Below are 16,228 nucleotides of genomic sequence, written 5' to 3' on the forward strand. Positions count from 1 at the left end.
GCAAAACCCATAAAACTATCCAACTCATTGCTTTAGATAAACAATATGTTTGGCATGATGTGGCCAGGCCCGTAATGTTCCACTATAATGCAAAGCTGATGTAAACACAAACCATTCACAGTAAAGGATTTCCCCCTCGACTTTTCTTGTGTTGGTGGCACTTGAGACGAGACTTGCATCCAGCCAGTCTTTAACGAGCTTTCGTCCAGCTACTTGCATAACATGGACGCCTCGAATGGTGCAGGCTATATTCAGTGGAATGAATGTGGTAATAAGATGGTCATCAGCAATGCATGGTTGGAGGGAACATTCCATCACTGGTTTCCTGTTCTTTTCTTGGTCGCTGCTGGAATAGTAGATTAGAAAGACTGCTTTAAATAAGTCGGACTCTAAATATGAACACTTATCTGACCGGCTGATAGACTGACAATTTTGATCTGCCATTTTTGTTTTAGTTTACGTCATATGAAGTAGCCTTTTTCAGAGGTGTTCCTCATTTTTTTCACCTTAATGGCAATATGTGAAAATTTCCCCAGATTCACTTGACAAGCAGTGAGAGTTGTCCAAAATGACTGCTGTTTCTTTTCCTTTTGGAGCAGAGTTCCATTTCTTCAAGATCACCTGATTCCAAATCTGATTTAAATATTGAACTCTTTGTCCCCCAATCAGAGTGCTTTGCTAATAAGTATCCAGGCAGAGTCTGTCCTATCCAGCACACTGCACTTAAGATAAAGCCTTTGCCAAGCCCTCCTGTGGGTTTGTTTACCATAACCCATTAAAAAAGTGCCCGCATGGCACCCGGCTCTCCTCTTATGTAATCCCACTGGGGAAAGATGAAGGGAAAACGGGTTTAGATGGGGTGTGAAAATAGCTTGTAAAGACGATGGAATAAGCACACAGCCTTTGGAGTAAGGTATAGATGGATTGAAAGTGTCTCTGTACTGTCATGTGAGCACTATGTTTGTGTGGAAAGGGCATGCTTTTAAACATTGTGTCCAAATGGCCTTTACATTCACAGAGAATATGTGGTGGCTGCCTTATGTGTGGTCCAACTTAACCATATCCACCCATGGACCTAGAAAACAATCCCAGCTATTTCTGTCCCTCAGATAGTAGGCATGGCTGCCTTTGTCTCCCCTACGCTAGAATGTGTAGTTTGTGGAATTTCTCTAGCGCTTAACCTGTGTGTGTGTGTGTGTGTTTGGTTCATTCAGAATCAGGTGAGAAAGAGAGAAGGGAGGGTTAAAAGAACTCATCTGGCCGCCCAGCCAGATGTGTGTGTGTGAGTGTGAGGTGGGTGGATGTGCTGGTGCGTCAGTCTGCCCCAGCTCTGCAACACTCTCCACTGAGTGGAAACATCATGTGGCTGTGGGAAGCACAGAGGAACAGCCCAGCTTCCCAACACTGAGAACAGACCGGGCGAGAGAGGGAACAGGGGGAAGTAAAAAAGAAACTCGGAGTAACAAAGACTGAGACGCTAGTGAGACCATCTCAGAGTAGAAGAGGAGAGCTCCACTGCCTGGCTTCCTTCTTTTTCTTTGACGGATATAAAGCCGTATTGCTGGCTATGCCATGCTGGCCCAGAGGAACGGGGGCGTCTCCGCCGGAAGCTGTGTGACTACGGTGCCCCTGAAGGATTGCCCTGACCTGGTGGATCTGCTGGATGTAGAGGTGGACTGCTCTCCCTCGACGGGGTACTGTCCCTGGGCTCGTCTGGCCGGTTTTGAAGGCTGCCTGTCGGAGCCCTACTGCCTGTGGTTCCAGCTGCTAGCCCAGGCTTACTGGGGGGACGTGGAGCTAGGCCTCAGGGGGGAAACAGACAGGAGAGTGTCCTGGGGCAGACTCCAAGAAGCATCCAGGAGGAACTGTGTTCGTTCCAGGGTAAGGCGCCAAGATTTCGGAGTACTTTTCGAGTTCACCCTAATGCCTTTCGGATTGCATAAAGAGCTTGATCACAAATCCTGTGTTAAAAGCAAGTAGTAGGCTCTTTTAGTAGAGAACCGTTGGCAGTGCGTTATTGAGTTGTAATACGTTGACCTGTGCTGAAATATGTGCCCAGGCAGTATCAGTGGCTTGCAGCTAAGCGTATTGTGTAACATAGTAAGGATTTGTAAGGGGTGGGGGGGGAAACACCGTGTTGTCTCAGGAATGTCGCGTGCCTCATCCCTTGCTCCAGTGGCAGGGTAGTACTGTTTCACTGACCTGTCTTTTGTAATGCTTCCGATGGTCAATTCTGAAAGACATATCAGTACAGTACTTATTTATTTCAGATTTATATTATTATTATTGTCTTTCGTTGGAATAATTCAGTTATTGTTTTGTGCAAGGGGAGCGCAACGCTATATTTTCCTATGATGTGAATAATGTCATGTGTAGTTGCAATGGCCTGTGGTCAGAGGGGAAGCCATTAAGCTAACCGCACCAGAGTGACTCACTATGGCCTAGGAGGACTGTGAGGAGAGACTGAGTCGACAGGTATTGGACCCACAACTACACAGCTGACATACAAATGCACAGCACCCACATGGCAAGTAGCTATAGGCTATTTTCCGACATCACATTCAAATCTATATTTAAAGGCTGTTGCTGATTGGTGCAGCAGAGAGGGATTCCAAAGCGGAGGTGTTGACAGTTTTGAACCTGTGCTGATGGGGAATGCAAGTGTAGATGCCTCACATGACTGTGTCGCATATGGAGGGGAGTTCTTAGCCAACTAGTCCCGAGTGACACTTTTTTTCAGGGTGTGGTGGGATGCTATATTCCCTCATGAATGTGATCCCCAGTCCTACCCTCTTCACTCAAAATGGCAGTCAGCAAGGTGTGTAAAGCTACGTGCAAAGAACTTTGAGGGTTAGCTAATCCTCATTGCTTTGGTTTCTTTCACTATGACTGCTGTGCCAGCCACAGTCCTGAATGCCCTGCTCCCTGTTCTGCATTGCTGCCTCTCCTCTCCTTTTCTATAATTCAACATGTTAAATATAGAGATGGAAAAGTGTGTGTGTGGGAATGGTCTTGTTCTTCTATTGTTATGGGGACCTGAAATCCCCTAAAGTCCCCACAAGGATAGTAAAACAAGGAATATTCTCAAAGGCTATTTTAAGCTCAGGGTTTAGGTTTAAGGTTAGAATTAGGGTTAAGCGTCAAGGTTACATTTAGGGATTAAGGTTAGGGTTGGGGTTTAGGGAAAATAGGATTTTGAATGGAAATAAATGTTAGGTCCCCATGAGGATAGAAAAACAAGTGTGTGTGTTGGTGTGTGTGTCCCCGCAAGTGTTTCTATGCAGAGCTGCGGGGTCGCAGTGATCTCACCAGGCCCACAGTTATACAGGCCCAGCCCATTCTCTTGAGGCTCCTACATCTGCTGTAGACACACACACACACACACACAGAGAGAGGTGTGGTGGGGAGAGCATAAGGGAGGACAGAGAGAGAGGGGAAAGCTTAAAGAAAGAGGAGGGGAGGCAGTGTTTTTGCACTGGAGAAGAAGGAAAAAACAACCTCTGCTCATAACCTGTGGAGAAAGCTGGGCTGAGGTTGCAGCGAGGACTGTTTGGCAGGCCCATGGTTGGCCCGTAGTCACTGCGGTGCTGTCAATGGCGACCACTAACGCACACCCTGTGGCGGTGTGGGCTGAGCGAACCATCAGTTTGATAATGAATCTGACATAAGTCTTATGGCGCAGACAGTATACGAGAGGCAGGCAGGAGGACATCGTGTGGCTTTCTCGTTGACTTTGGGTTGTGAAATACTGTAGCGCTGTTTGGAATTTATGTGATAAGAAGGTCAGGGGATTCTTTATGTGGTGTTGTACATGCCTGTGATACATACCAGGCAGGATAGATTACAGTTTAGGTTATTGTGTGTCTGTCTGTGTGACGTCATGTTCAGGAAAAGAGTGTCTCTTATAAGTAGGCTGGGGTGAATCACTGTTTTCTCTGTGGTTACCGTTGCCATGATATATGTTTGAGACTGGTGGAAATCCCTGTTTCGTGTACACAGCTTAGTTCCATCTACAACAGTGTACAAATGATTTGTTGCGGACGGAGCTGTGGCACGTAGCCTTAATGGATCTGACAACCGGCTCTGTTATGAGAAAATAAACGAAAGTGTGTTGAGCAGGATGTGAACCTTTTCAGTGTTCTGGGATGTTGGAGCTCTGTCTCGCACTCAACAGCATTCAAAAGTTTGTCACTATACAAAATGGCATTTCACTGCTCTTCAACCCAGCCAGCACCAATCTCTTGTTGCGTCAAAGTGTGATGTATTCGCCTACCTTGAATTCAATTGGAATAGGCTTAGCCGCTCTCTGACTGCACTGAACACGAAGTATACAAGTAATTCCTCACGAAACCTAGGCCAAAAAATACCTTGATTTTGGGGGATTTACACAAAATATAATCCATAGAAAAGCCCTTTGGAGAAACGATTGACATACTGTATATTTGACATTTTGTGTGTATAATTGATCAAAGTCGGAATATTTATTACATTTTGGTCTTACCTAGGCCTCCTTTAAAACTCCTGGGCCATGCCCTGTCCCTGAATGAACTCTTTTGTTTACTTTCTTACCTTCCTGAGCGCTCGGTAGAACCGTAGCCATGTCAACAAACTGAATCTTATTCCATTTCACGTAACTCCGCTTGATTTAGCCAAATGAACTCTCACTCTGTCAGATAAACAAGGTGAGAGAACAAGATAAATGTGTAGCCATTGGCTGCTGTTTTATCTCCGAAAACAGAGCACTCTTTGTTTGAAATAAAGCTTCTTTACTGTCTTCAGTGACAAGGAGCACATTGAGAGTAGCCTGGTACAAGATGTAATGGGAATTTGATGCCATGTTCTCATCACTTGTAAATTGTTGCCTTGTGAATCTGATGATTGTTAAGATTGATTATGTCATCACTACTGAAGGTCTCCTATTGGGAGACCGGAATGACACTGGACTTGTTCATGTTCTCCTATCTGACCAGGTCCTTAAGTCTAAATATTATGGGTGTGCTGCTGAGGTCATGTCTGACAGTGTTGCCATTTCTCACTCTTTTTATTTTATTTTATTTATTTCATCTTTATTTAACCAAGTAGGCCAGTTGAGAACAAGTTCTCATTTACAACTGCAACCTGGCCAAGATAATGAAAAGTAGTGCGACAAAAACAACAACACAGAGTTACACAAACAAACGTACAGTCAGTAACCCAAAATAAAAATCTTTGTACTTTGTGTGCAAATGTAGGTAGGTAAGGCAATAAATATGTCATAGAAGCGAAATAATTACAATTTAGCGTTAACACTGGAGTGATAGATGTGCAGATGATGATGTGCAAGCAGAGAACTGGAAGGAAAGGCGGCCAAAAAGTGTTGGCTTTGGGGATGACCAGTGAAATATACCTGCTGGAGCGTGTGGTAGGGGTGGGTGTTGCTATGGTGACCAGTGAGCTGAGATAAGGCGGGGCTTTACCTAGCAAAGACTTATAGATGACCTGGAGCCAGTGGGTTTGGCAACGAATATGTACTGTAGCGAGGGCCAGCCAATGAGAGCATACAGGTCGCAGTGGTGGGTAGTATATGGGGCTTTGATGACATAACGGATGGCACTATGATAGACTACATCCAGTTTGCTGAGTAGAGTGTTAGAGGCTATTTTGTAAATGACATCGCCGAAGTCAAGGATCGGTAGCATAGTCAGTTTTACGAGGGTATGTTTTGCAGCATGAGTGTCTTTCTGCTGCATCCTTCACGGTTTCAATCCATTCAAAACACCTTCTCCCTCTAGGATGATAATAGAGGAAAAGGGTAGTCCACTTCCAGATAATGTTTTCTTCTGTAACTGAATTGGTAATGAGCTTACTTTACATTAACAGAAGTATGTAAGAGGGAAAACGTGTGAATCTACCTGTCCTACATTGAGTGGATTATCTCAAAGTTAACAATAACCACATTAAAAGTCTATCTCTCCCCCTCTCTGTTTCTCTCAGGCTAAACAGAAGGATGGGCGTGACCAGAGCGAGGCATCTGCGACGGGGTCCCCGGTTGGGGTGGAAGAGGAGCCCTTCTCCTGGCCGGGCCCCAAGACACTCCGGCTGCAGCGCACTTCGCAGGGCTTCGGCTTCACGCTGCGCCACTTCATCGTCTACCCGCCAGAGTCAGCCGTCCACTCTTCCCTCAAGGTGAGAACATCATGACCGTACTCAGGCAACCTTAGTGAACATACAATGCATTTGGAAAGTATTCAGACCCATGACTTATTCCACATTTTATGTTAAAGGTTATGTTTTATGTTAAATGTAAAAAATCCTCACCAATCTACACACAAATAAGTATTCAGACCATTTGCTATGAGACTTGAACTTTAGCTCAGGTGCATCCTGTTTCCATTGATCATCCTTGAGATGTTTCTACATCTTGATTTGGACATGATTGGAAAAGGCGCACATCTGTCTATATATGGTCCCACAGTTGACAGTGCATGTCAGAGCAAAACCCAAGCCATGAGGTTGAAGGAATTGTCCGTAGAGCTCATAGACAGGATTGTGTTGAGGCACAGATCTGGGGAAGGGTGCCAACAAATGTCTGCAGTATTGAAGGTCCCCAAGAACACAGTGGCCTCCATCATTCTTAAATGGAAGAAGTTTGGAACGACCAAGAGTCCTCCTAGAGCTGGCCACCCTGAGGAATCGGGGGAGAAGGGCCTCGGTTAGGGAGGTGACCAAGAACCCGATGGTCACTGACAGAGCTCCAGAGTTCCTCTGTGGAGATGGGAGAACCTTCCAGAAGGACAACCATCTCTGCAGCGCTCCACCAATCGGGCCTTTATGGTAGAGTGGCCAGACGAAAGCCACATAATACACCGCTTGGAGTTAGCCAAAAGCTAAAGGACTCTCAGACCATGAGAAACAAGATTATCTGGTCTGATGAAACCAAGATTGAACTCTATGGCCTGAATGCCAAGTGTCACGTCTGGAGGAAACCTGGCACCGTCCCTACGGTGAAGCACGGTGGTGGAAGCATCATGCTGTGGGAATGTTTTTTAGGGACTGGGACTGGGAGACTAGCCAGGATCGAACGAAAGATGAACAGAATAAAGTACAGAGATCCTTATTGAAAACCTGCTCCAGAGAACTCAGGACCTCAGACTGGGGCAAAGGTTCACCTTCCAACAGGATGACCCTAAGCACACAGCTGAGACAATGCAGGAGTGGCTTCAGGACACTTCTCTGAATGTCCTTGAGTGGCCCAGCCAGAGTGATGAAGGCGAGTGATGAAGCACGTAAAAAATAATCTGTCCTCAGTTGCAACACTCACTACTGAGTTCCCAACTGGGAAAGGGGGATACCTAGTCAGTTGTACAACTGAATGCATTCAACTGAAATGTCTTCCTCATTTAACCCAACCCCTCTGAATCTGAGAGGTGCGGAGGGCTGCCTTAATTGACATCCACGTCTTCGGGACCCAGGGGACAGTGGGTTAACTGCCTTGCTCAGGGGCAGAACAACAGAGTTTTACCTTGTCAGCTTGGGGATTTGATCCAACAACCTTTCAGTTACCTACCCAATGCTCCTACCCGCCAGGCTCCCTGCCTCTGGAAGCATCGTCAGCCACTATAACTGGTCTTCGCGACCTTCATGAAAAGGGTTTCCATGGCTGAGCAGCCACACACACACACAATGTCAAGCGTCGGTTAGAGTGATGTAAAGCTCGCCGACATTGGACATCTCTTCACAATCTGGTAGTCCGACAGACTAACCTGGGTTTGGCGGATGCCAGGAGAACGCTACCTGCCCCAATACATAGTGCCATTGGTGGGGAATAACAGTCTGTGGCAGTTTTTCATGGTTCGGGCTAGGCCCCTTAGTTCCAGTGAAGGGAAATCTTAACGCTACAGCATACAATGACATTGTAGACAATTCTGTGGCAACAGTTTGGGAAGGCCCTTTCCTGTTTCACCATGACAATGCCCCGTGCACAAAGCGAGGTCCATAACAGATGGTTTGTCTAGATCGCTGTGGAAGAACTTGACTGGCCTGCACAGAGCCCTGACATCAACTCCAGCGAACACCTTTGGGATGAATTGGAACACCGACTGTGAGCCAGGCCTAATTGCCCAACCAGTGCCCATCCTCACTAATGCTCTTGTGGCTGAATGGAAGCAAGTCCCTGCAGCATTATTATATTAATGCCCATGATTTTGGAATGAGATGTTCGCCGAGCAGGTGTCCTTACTTTTGGCCATTTAGTGTATATACTCTACATGTTTTTATATTTTACCTTTTTTTAAACAGGGAGTCACCATTGAGACCAGGGTCTCTTTCACAAGGGAGCCCTGCACATACAATTCATAGACCAATAATACTGTACTACTTACATTCAACCATATTTCTATAATATTAATCATCAACTAATATGGACCAATTTGTAGAGGAAGACTATGGGTTACAGTTGTCAGTGTCCTACAACACTGAAATTCACCAATATCTGGTAGTGTACAACAGTGTTTTGTAGTGTCATCTTACCTGGGAAGGGAGCCAGAAACACCAACTGAATAACATCAATATTATGCTGCTCCGTGCATTTAATCCTGCTGTCCCAGCAGTTCCTGTCTTAATGGGCCGCCGTTCCAAGGTTTTCAGTAAATACCGGAATACTCAACCTCTTCTAGTGGGATAGTGCTTCCGATACCTCCATCTGATTGTTTCAAGCCATGTTTTTTTTTTTTTAAGGGATTTACTGTTGTCGTTAGCCAACCACCTGTCTCTATTTGGGATTTTTCTAACAATCAATACATTTGTAGAAGTGATTTGTGTTTACCTTTGCAAGTGTATTTTGACACTCTTTTCACTGTGTTAAAAGAGATCTTACACAGAGCACTTATTCTCTGTCCGGTTGGATTTTGCTATGGCACTGCCATTTAAATTCAAAGCTGAAGCGCTCCGGCCTTGATGCTGCAGTGTTGTATCCAGCCGTACCGGTGCAAAGGCCCTCCCTTGTGGCACTGTACTGTGTTGGCCTATTTTCTTCTTTCAAGTAGAATTGGGTTGCTTTGTGTTTCTGTATAATCACAGTTCAACTCTTATTTGGAAAATCGGAAACTTAACTTAATTGAGAGTTTATTGGTTCTCAGTGCATTAAGACATAAAAAGCAATATGTCTCCATCAGTAACAGTTGCCACGTGGTCATAATGCCCATTTCTAATGCGCCCAGAAATGGCATTAGTTGGCAGAGCTGGCAAGGCCAAGTCTTGTCCAGCTTTTAGCTGAGTCTTTCTAATTCCCTTCTTACAGTAAGATGCAGCTAAGAGCTTCTGGGAAGTACTCAAATTAAAATGTCAACATTAGATTTCAGAGTGATTTTAGACAAAGTCTTTGCTAACATAAAATAAACCCTGTAACTTTGTAGAAATTTGATCTTTATGAAATTCTCAGAATTCCATCCGATGCCATGATTACATTTTATTTAACTAGGCAAATTCTTATTTTACAATGACTACCTAGGAACAGTGGGTTAAATGCCTTGTTCAGGGGCAGAACGGCAGATTTTTACCTTGTCAGCTCAGGGATTCGATCTAGCAACCTTTCGGTTACTGGCCCAACGCTCTAACCTCTAGGCTACCTTCCGCCCCATCATGTATTCTAATTACTTTTCGGAGCTCTTGAGTAATCACAGTCCCAGTCTTTCTGAAACTGGGTTAACTTGAAGAAGGTCAGCCTGTCTTATAGGATCGCCAAGGGAAACTCGGGAGTCTTAAAAGAATATGTGGAGAACATATGTGTTGCTGCGGGGTTACGGGATTAGAACACTCATGTGGGTGTTTTGAACCCGCACTTGAAGGAAATGAAGTATTTAAGCTTGAAGGATATCAGATAAAAACAAACAAATCTAAAGTAGCTTTTTCTAATCAAAATGTTCAGTGACGCCGACGCGTAGAAGAACTCCGCCTTCGTCACGTGTCACGTTTGTCTGAATCTACTTTAATGTTGGATATTGTGGCTTATGCCAATTAGTCTTGTTTAATGACAGTGAAAGCCATTTTCTCTTTTCTTCCAGAGTACAACACTCAATCACTTTATCTTCATTGAGGAAAACCCCCGATTAAATGTGAATGCAAAAAATGTCTGACTATCTTTTCTCTCTTCTAGGATGAAGACAATGGCAGTCGAGGTAAGTGGACAGCATGTATATCAAGTTCTTGTTGAATTTGTAACTCGACTCCCTCCAGACTTTGAATAGAACATCTATAAAAGAAGACTGATGGTCACTGATCAGCAAGCAAGCTTCATCTCTTCAGTGTTGCACATGGTCACTCACAAACCATTCAGATAAACCTTCTCATTCAACAACAGCATTTTGCAACGTGACACAACACTGCACTCTTGAATGCACTTCGTCCCTCACTGTATCAACGAAGAGTCACGCCGTGCTCTTACACAGGAGAAAATCTCCAGCAGCCACTGCACCACTCACTCTGGCTCCTGACCAATCCTAGACAAGTGTTTGGTTACTCCTCTAGTGTAGTGCACTCTGAGAATTGCAGTGAGATCACATTCCTAGTACTCAGTGGCGTGATAACAGCAGATCTCTCAAGCTAGATTGAAACCTGCAATTGATGTAGTAGGGCCAGTGTACTGTTATTCACTCTCCCTTTAACTCCTTAAATGTCACGACAAGAGGAATCAGATTAAAAGGAAGTAGAAAATCATCTTAATGGTTGTTTAACCTTCACTGCTTCAAATGAATCAGTGGTGAACCAATTCAGCATAGAAAATAACCAGTTTCAAGTAGGACTGATGATTGATCAGGTAGTTTATAACCAAATGTGATCCGTCAATCAGCTTTCCCAATGGTCTATCTTCGTTGAGCTATACAAAATCCATCAATACGGTCTGAACAGTAGTCTTTATAGCGGTTAAATATGATTATAAACCGGTGGTTCGAGCCTTGAATGCTGATTGGCTAAAAGTTGTGGTATATCAGACTGTATACCACGGGTATGACAACATTTATTTAACTGTTCTAATTACATTGGTAACCAATTTATAATAGCAATATGACACCTCTGGGGTTTGTGTTATGTGGCCTATATACCACGGCTAAAGCTGGGGGTACACTACACGGTTTTGGCCACGATTTAGCTGTCCCAGATAAGTATTTGATATCAGAAAAAAAATCCCCATGTCATTGCCTACTCGGGGTCCACGGTTGTCACCGACGCACATTTAATGTGAGCGAGTCAAAGACGCAATCTGATGGCTACCAATCTCGTCTTTGAGCAGGCCCAGACGTCCCGCTATTTAACATTTATTTTATTTTATCGCCACAAAATCTGAAATGCTCTTGTGTGAGATGTGCAAAGACAAGTTTTGAGAATGGTGATCAGCAATAGCCAATGAGAGCTCGCCAGAGAAGAAGCCAGTGAGATCATGAAGTTGTTTCACATCACCCAGAATGTGTAGACTCTCCAGCAGGAGCGATCACTATTACTACTAGTATGTGTTTGTACTTACGTTTAACCAAAGATGGTGTCAAATTGTTACAGCTCTGAAGTTCACAAGCACTGTTATTCAATAAAAAATGCCAGCTAGATGTTTCAACTCTGTATGGCAAGTGTGAATGTCTGACTGAATGTTTTGAGGCTGCTTTGAGCCACAGCTTGTAGCTACGTTACAATCTAATCGCCTTGTTTTCGCCAGACAGTGTGGTATGGAGAATCCTCACGACCAAGTGAAGAATCTTGTAGTGTGTGACCCCTCCTTTCTGTTTCACATTGTTTAGTGTGCGCACCACTACGTTGGCAACACAACAAAACTTCAGGGAAGACGGTTGTTTAATGTGAGAGACTCGACCATGTTAGGATTTTTGAAGTCATGTAGTGTCCACCCAGCTTTAGGGCTGTATTCAGGCAGCCCTTTGTTACGTTACAGCCTTATTCTAAAATTGATTAAATTAATATTTTTCCTCATCTACACACAATACCCCATAATGATAAAGACAATGGTGCCAATTTGAAAAATAAATTAATTAGAAATGCCTTATTTATGTAAGTATTCAGACCCTTTGCTATGAGACTTTAAATTGAGTTCAGGTGCATCCTGTTTCCATTGATCATCCTTGAGCACAGTGGCCTTCATCGTTCTTGAATGGAAGAAATTTGGAACCGCCAAGAATTTTCCTATAGCTGGCCTCCACCCAAACGGGGCAATCGGGGGTGAAGGGCCTCGGTCAGGGAGGTAACCAAGTACACGATGGTCACTGACAGAGCTCCGGAGTTCCACTGTGGAGATGGGAGAACCTTCCAGAAGGACAACCATCTCTGCAGGACTCCACCAATCAGGCCTTTATGGTAGTGTCCAGACGAAAGCCACGCCTCACTAAAAGGCACATGACAGCCCGCTTGGAATTTGCCAAAAGGCACCTAAAGGACAAGATTCTCTGGTCTGATGAAACCAATATTGAACTCTTTGGCCTGAATGCCAAGCCTCACGTCTGGAGGAAACCAGACACTGCTCATCACCTGGCCAATACCATCCCTATGGTGAAGCATGGTAGTGGCTGCTGTGGGAATGTTTTTCAGCGGTAGGGACTGGGAGACTAGTCAAGATCGAGGGAAAGATGAACGGACCTCCGTTGGTGCGAAGGTTTCACCTTCCAACAGGACAACGACCCTAAGCACACAGCCCAGACAATAAAGGAGTGGCTTCAGGACAAGTCTCTGAACCATCTCTGGAGTGACCTGAAAATAGCTGTGCAGCAACGCTCCCCATCCAACCTGACAGAGCTTCAGAGGCTCTACAGCGAAGAATGGGAGAAACTCCCCAAATACAGGTGTGCCAAGCTTGTAGCGTCATACCCTGGAAGACTCAAGACTGTAATCACTGCCAAAGGTGCTTCAACAACTGAGTAGAGGGTCTGAATACTTATGTCAATTTAATATTAAAGTTTTATTTTTAGTACATTTGAGGAAGAAAAATCTATAATCCTGTTTTTTGCTTTGTCATTATGGGGTATTGTGTGTAGATTGATGAGGGGGGGACGACGATTTAATACATTTTAGAATCAGGCTGTAACTCAGTAAAATGTGGAAAAAGATAAAGGGGTCTGAATACTTTCCCAATGCACTGTACCGCATCCCCTCGGGCCTTATTACTTAAATATACTGTGATGGCTTGAGTCTGCATTTGAGCTAGATAGACAGACAGAGATCAATAGCAGCTGCAGTCTATAAAGCTGCAGGTAGAAGCTCTTTTCTGCAGTAAGCTTGTCAGTGTTGTAGCTTTGTATAGTGCGTGAGCTTGGCAAGTCCTCCCTATCCCACAGTGCATCCGGTCCTCCCCCCCATGTCTGGGAGTGCTGCAGTGTGACAGCGGGGATGCAGAGTCCCATCTGATCTGCAGCTCCCGGAAATACACGACTGTGCAGAGTATACACACACATTTTATTGCACAGTGTACACACATACATACAGCACACACAAACGAAATCAGTAACACTCACGCACATGTCACAAGCTGCTCATCCATATAAAGATATCAATCATTGTTTATGTTGCGCTTTTGATTGGGGTGCTGCACAGTGTGACTGCTGCCATTAGTCACAAGTAACGTTCCACTACTCTACCACAAAGGTTGTTTAGGCTACAGTACTGAAGGTGCGATCGCCAGTGGACAAGGCATAATCTCTGCTTCCTCTTTGAACTGGTATGGCATCAATACTGTGCCCTTCTGTGCTGCAGTGGAAATGCAACTCCTTCACTGACTGCATCAACCTTATAGAATTTGTTTTCATTTTTTGTAGTACATTACCAACATCACTATTTCATGTATTGAGTACAGAACAGATTTCATGACCTGGGAGTGATGTGTTTTTCTTGTTCTTAATAGTGATCCAAGTTATGATCCAGAGGATGGTTATGATCAGGGGTTGGAGCTGTTTCATTTTTCAAGGAACACAAACGGAACCAGGAACGAAAGGGATCCATACTGTCCCGGAACAGAACTGTTATTTTAAAGCATAGGAACTGGTTAACAAAGTTATTTTATGTTCCAGGCATTTTGTTCCAGTCCCACCAAAAAATACAACAAAGCGCCTATGCAAAGCCCTCTCTGTCCCTCAGAAACATATTCCAGTGTCTGCCTGCAGAAGCGAGGTTAAGAAGCGAGGTTTGGCGGGTCATGTTTTGGAGGACGCGTGACTCGTCCTTCACCTCCCTAGCCCGTTGGGGAGTTGCAGCGATGAGACAAGATCACAATTGGGGAGGGGAAAAAAGGGGGTAAAATACCAACTTTTTTTTATTGATGATAATAATATGGCCCTTTTTTATAAAGTCCACTTATGTACACTACCGTTCAAAAGTTTGGGGTCACTTAGAAATGTCCTTGTTTTTGAAAGAAAAACACTTTTTTTTGTCCATTTCAAATAACATCAAATTGATCAGAAATACAGTGTAGACATTGTTAATGATGTAAATGATTATTGTAGCTGGAAACGGCTTATTTTTTATGGAATATCCTCATAAGCGTACAGAGACCCATTATCAGCAACCATCACTCCTGTGTTCCAATGGCACGTTGTGTTAACTAATCTAAGTTCATCATTTTAAAAGGCTAATTGATCATTAGAAACCCTTTTGCAGTAATGTTAGCACAGCTGAAAACTGTTGTTCTGATAAAAGAAGCAATAAGTAGTAGGGATGACCGGGGATATTGGCCGCCTTTAGACTAGTTTGTGGGTTCAATTACAGGCTCAATATGGCCAGAAACAAAGAACTTTCTTCTGAAACTCGTCAGTCTATTCTTGTTCTGAGGAATGAAGGCTATTCCATGCGAGAAATTGCCAAGAAACTGAAGATCTCGTACAACGCTGTGTACTACTCAAAAACATAGGTTTGTTGTAACATTTAAACTTCAAACATGTTTTAAATGTTTTGTGACTGAATGCAGCATTGCTGTATTTTGCACTCAAAAGATATTGCAGTTAAGTAGGCAGCCTAGGCTACTGCTCAAATGTTACTGTAATAGGCCTACATGTTTCTCCTTTGCATGTTGTTTTGTTTTTTAGATATTCGCTGTCAAGTTTTAAAAACCGAAGGCAGACTGCAACATTTTAGTAGTCCAGCTAGGACTGTAGCATGAGTCTCTACACTTTCCCTCCGCTGCGCTCTATAACGGGACACACGAAAGCACTGTAACTGAAGTTGAATTCAGATGCGAGCGCATCAGGCTGTAATTTCATAAAGTATATGACTAAACTGTTGGCTCATTTATACTCGCTTGTGTGTCCTATTCGGCCCGCTGGCCTCGTGTTTGACAGATGTGCACTAGCCTATTAACCACGTTATGACTGGCTTGTGATCATTGTCCTTGCTAGTTTGATTGTGTTGACATTTCCAGTGTTAGTTAGTTGCCCGTTTTTGTTCAAAATATTGAGTCATTGAAACTGAAACAGTGGATCCCGAATGGGTGGAGGCAGCAAACAATGGGTGCATTTGTAAATTGCCTCCAGTGTGTCAGAGTGCACTCTGGGTCGTTCATAAATTCAGAGTGTTGTCAGATTCTGTTAATAAATTCAGAGCGCACACTGACACAAATGAGAGAATCTGACCATTTTACTAGCCCTAGGAGAGCTGGTTAGGCTGTTTTCATGTTATCTAGAGTGTTAGTGACCAACTGTGCTGCTGCCAACAATTGAATAACTTTTTTTGTCAATGTTTACTGACACCGGTCATTCAGCGGGTGTTGCGTGTTTGTAAATTAATCAGTTCTGCTACGCTCTGGCACACTCAGACGAGAGTGCTCTGAAATCGAAGTAGATAGCCAGAGTGAATTTACAAACGCACACAATGTACCAGGCCAGCTGTGATTTACAACCTGATGGCAATATTTTTTGGACAACCAAGATATGTATTGGTGAATTATATTAATCATGCATTGAACTCCATCCATATATTCTGCCAACAACAATGCCTTACTGTACGTCATGGAATTTTCAGTCAAATATAACCAGTTTTTAAAACCTCTTATGAAGTTAGTTTTGAAGCATAAACTGGGAATTTGATATTTTTTTACTATTATGTTTGTCTTTTTCATGACTGCAAAGTAGTTAAAATGCTGTCAGTTCTACTTTAAGCCTCAATCCTCTCTCAATCTGTGGTAGAAAAAGTACCCATATGTCATACTTGAGTAAAAGTAAAGATACCTTAATTAATAGAAAATGACTCAAGTGAAAGTCACCCAGTAAAA

General features: G+C 43.7%; 1 protein-coding gene across 4 annotated transcripts in view; it reads left to right on the plus strand.

Annotated features, from left to right (window-relative positions):
- arhgap21a (Rho GTPase activating protein 21a) overlaps positions 1-16,228 on the plus strand; it is a 99,984-nt gene that overhangs the window by 41,319 nt on the left and 42,437 nt on the right. For 2 of the 4 annotated variants that reach the window (XM_071331159.1, XM_071331160.1), the window contains exons 1-3: positions 1,771-1,881; positions 5,974-6,165; positions 10,133-10,154. Coding sequence is in view for 2 of the 4 variants with exons in the window: in XM_071331162.1 (XP_071187263.1) it covers positions 5,974-6,165; positions 10,133-10,154 (214 nt within the window). In the remaining 2 variants the exon portion in view is untranslated. Of the gene's footprint in view, positions 1-1,770; positions 1,882-5,973; positions 6,166-10,132; positions 10,155-16,228 lie in introns of those variants that run through there. The other 2 variants (XM_071331162.1, XM_071331161.1) reach the window with 1 other exon arrangement.

Source organism: Salvelinus alpinus, chromosome 10 (assembly GCF_045679555.1).
Source record: "Salvelinus alpinus chromosome 10, SLU_Salpinus.1, whole genome shotgun sequence".
NCBI classification, from domain to species: domain Eukaryota; kingdom Metazoa; phylum Chordata; class Actinopteri; order Salmoniformes; family Salmonidae; genus Salvelinus; species Salvelinus alpinus.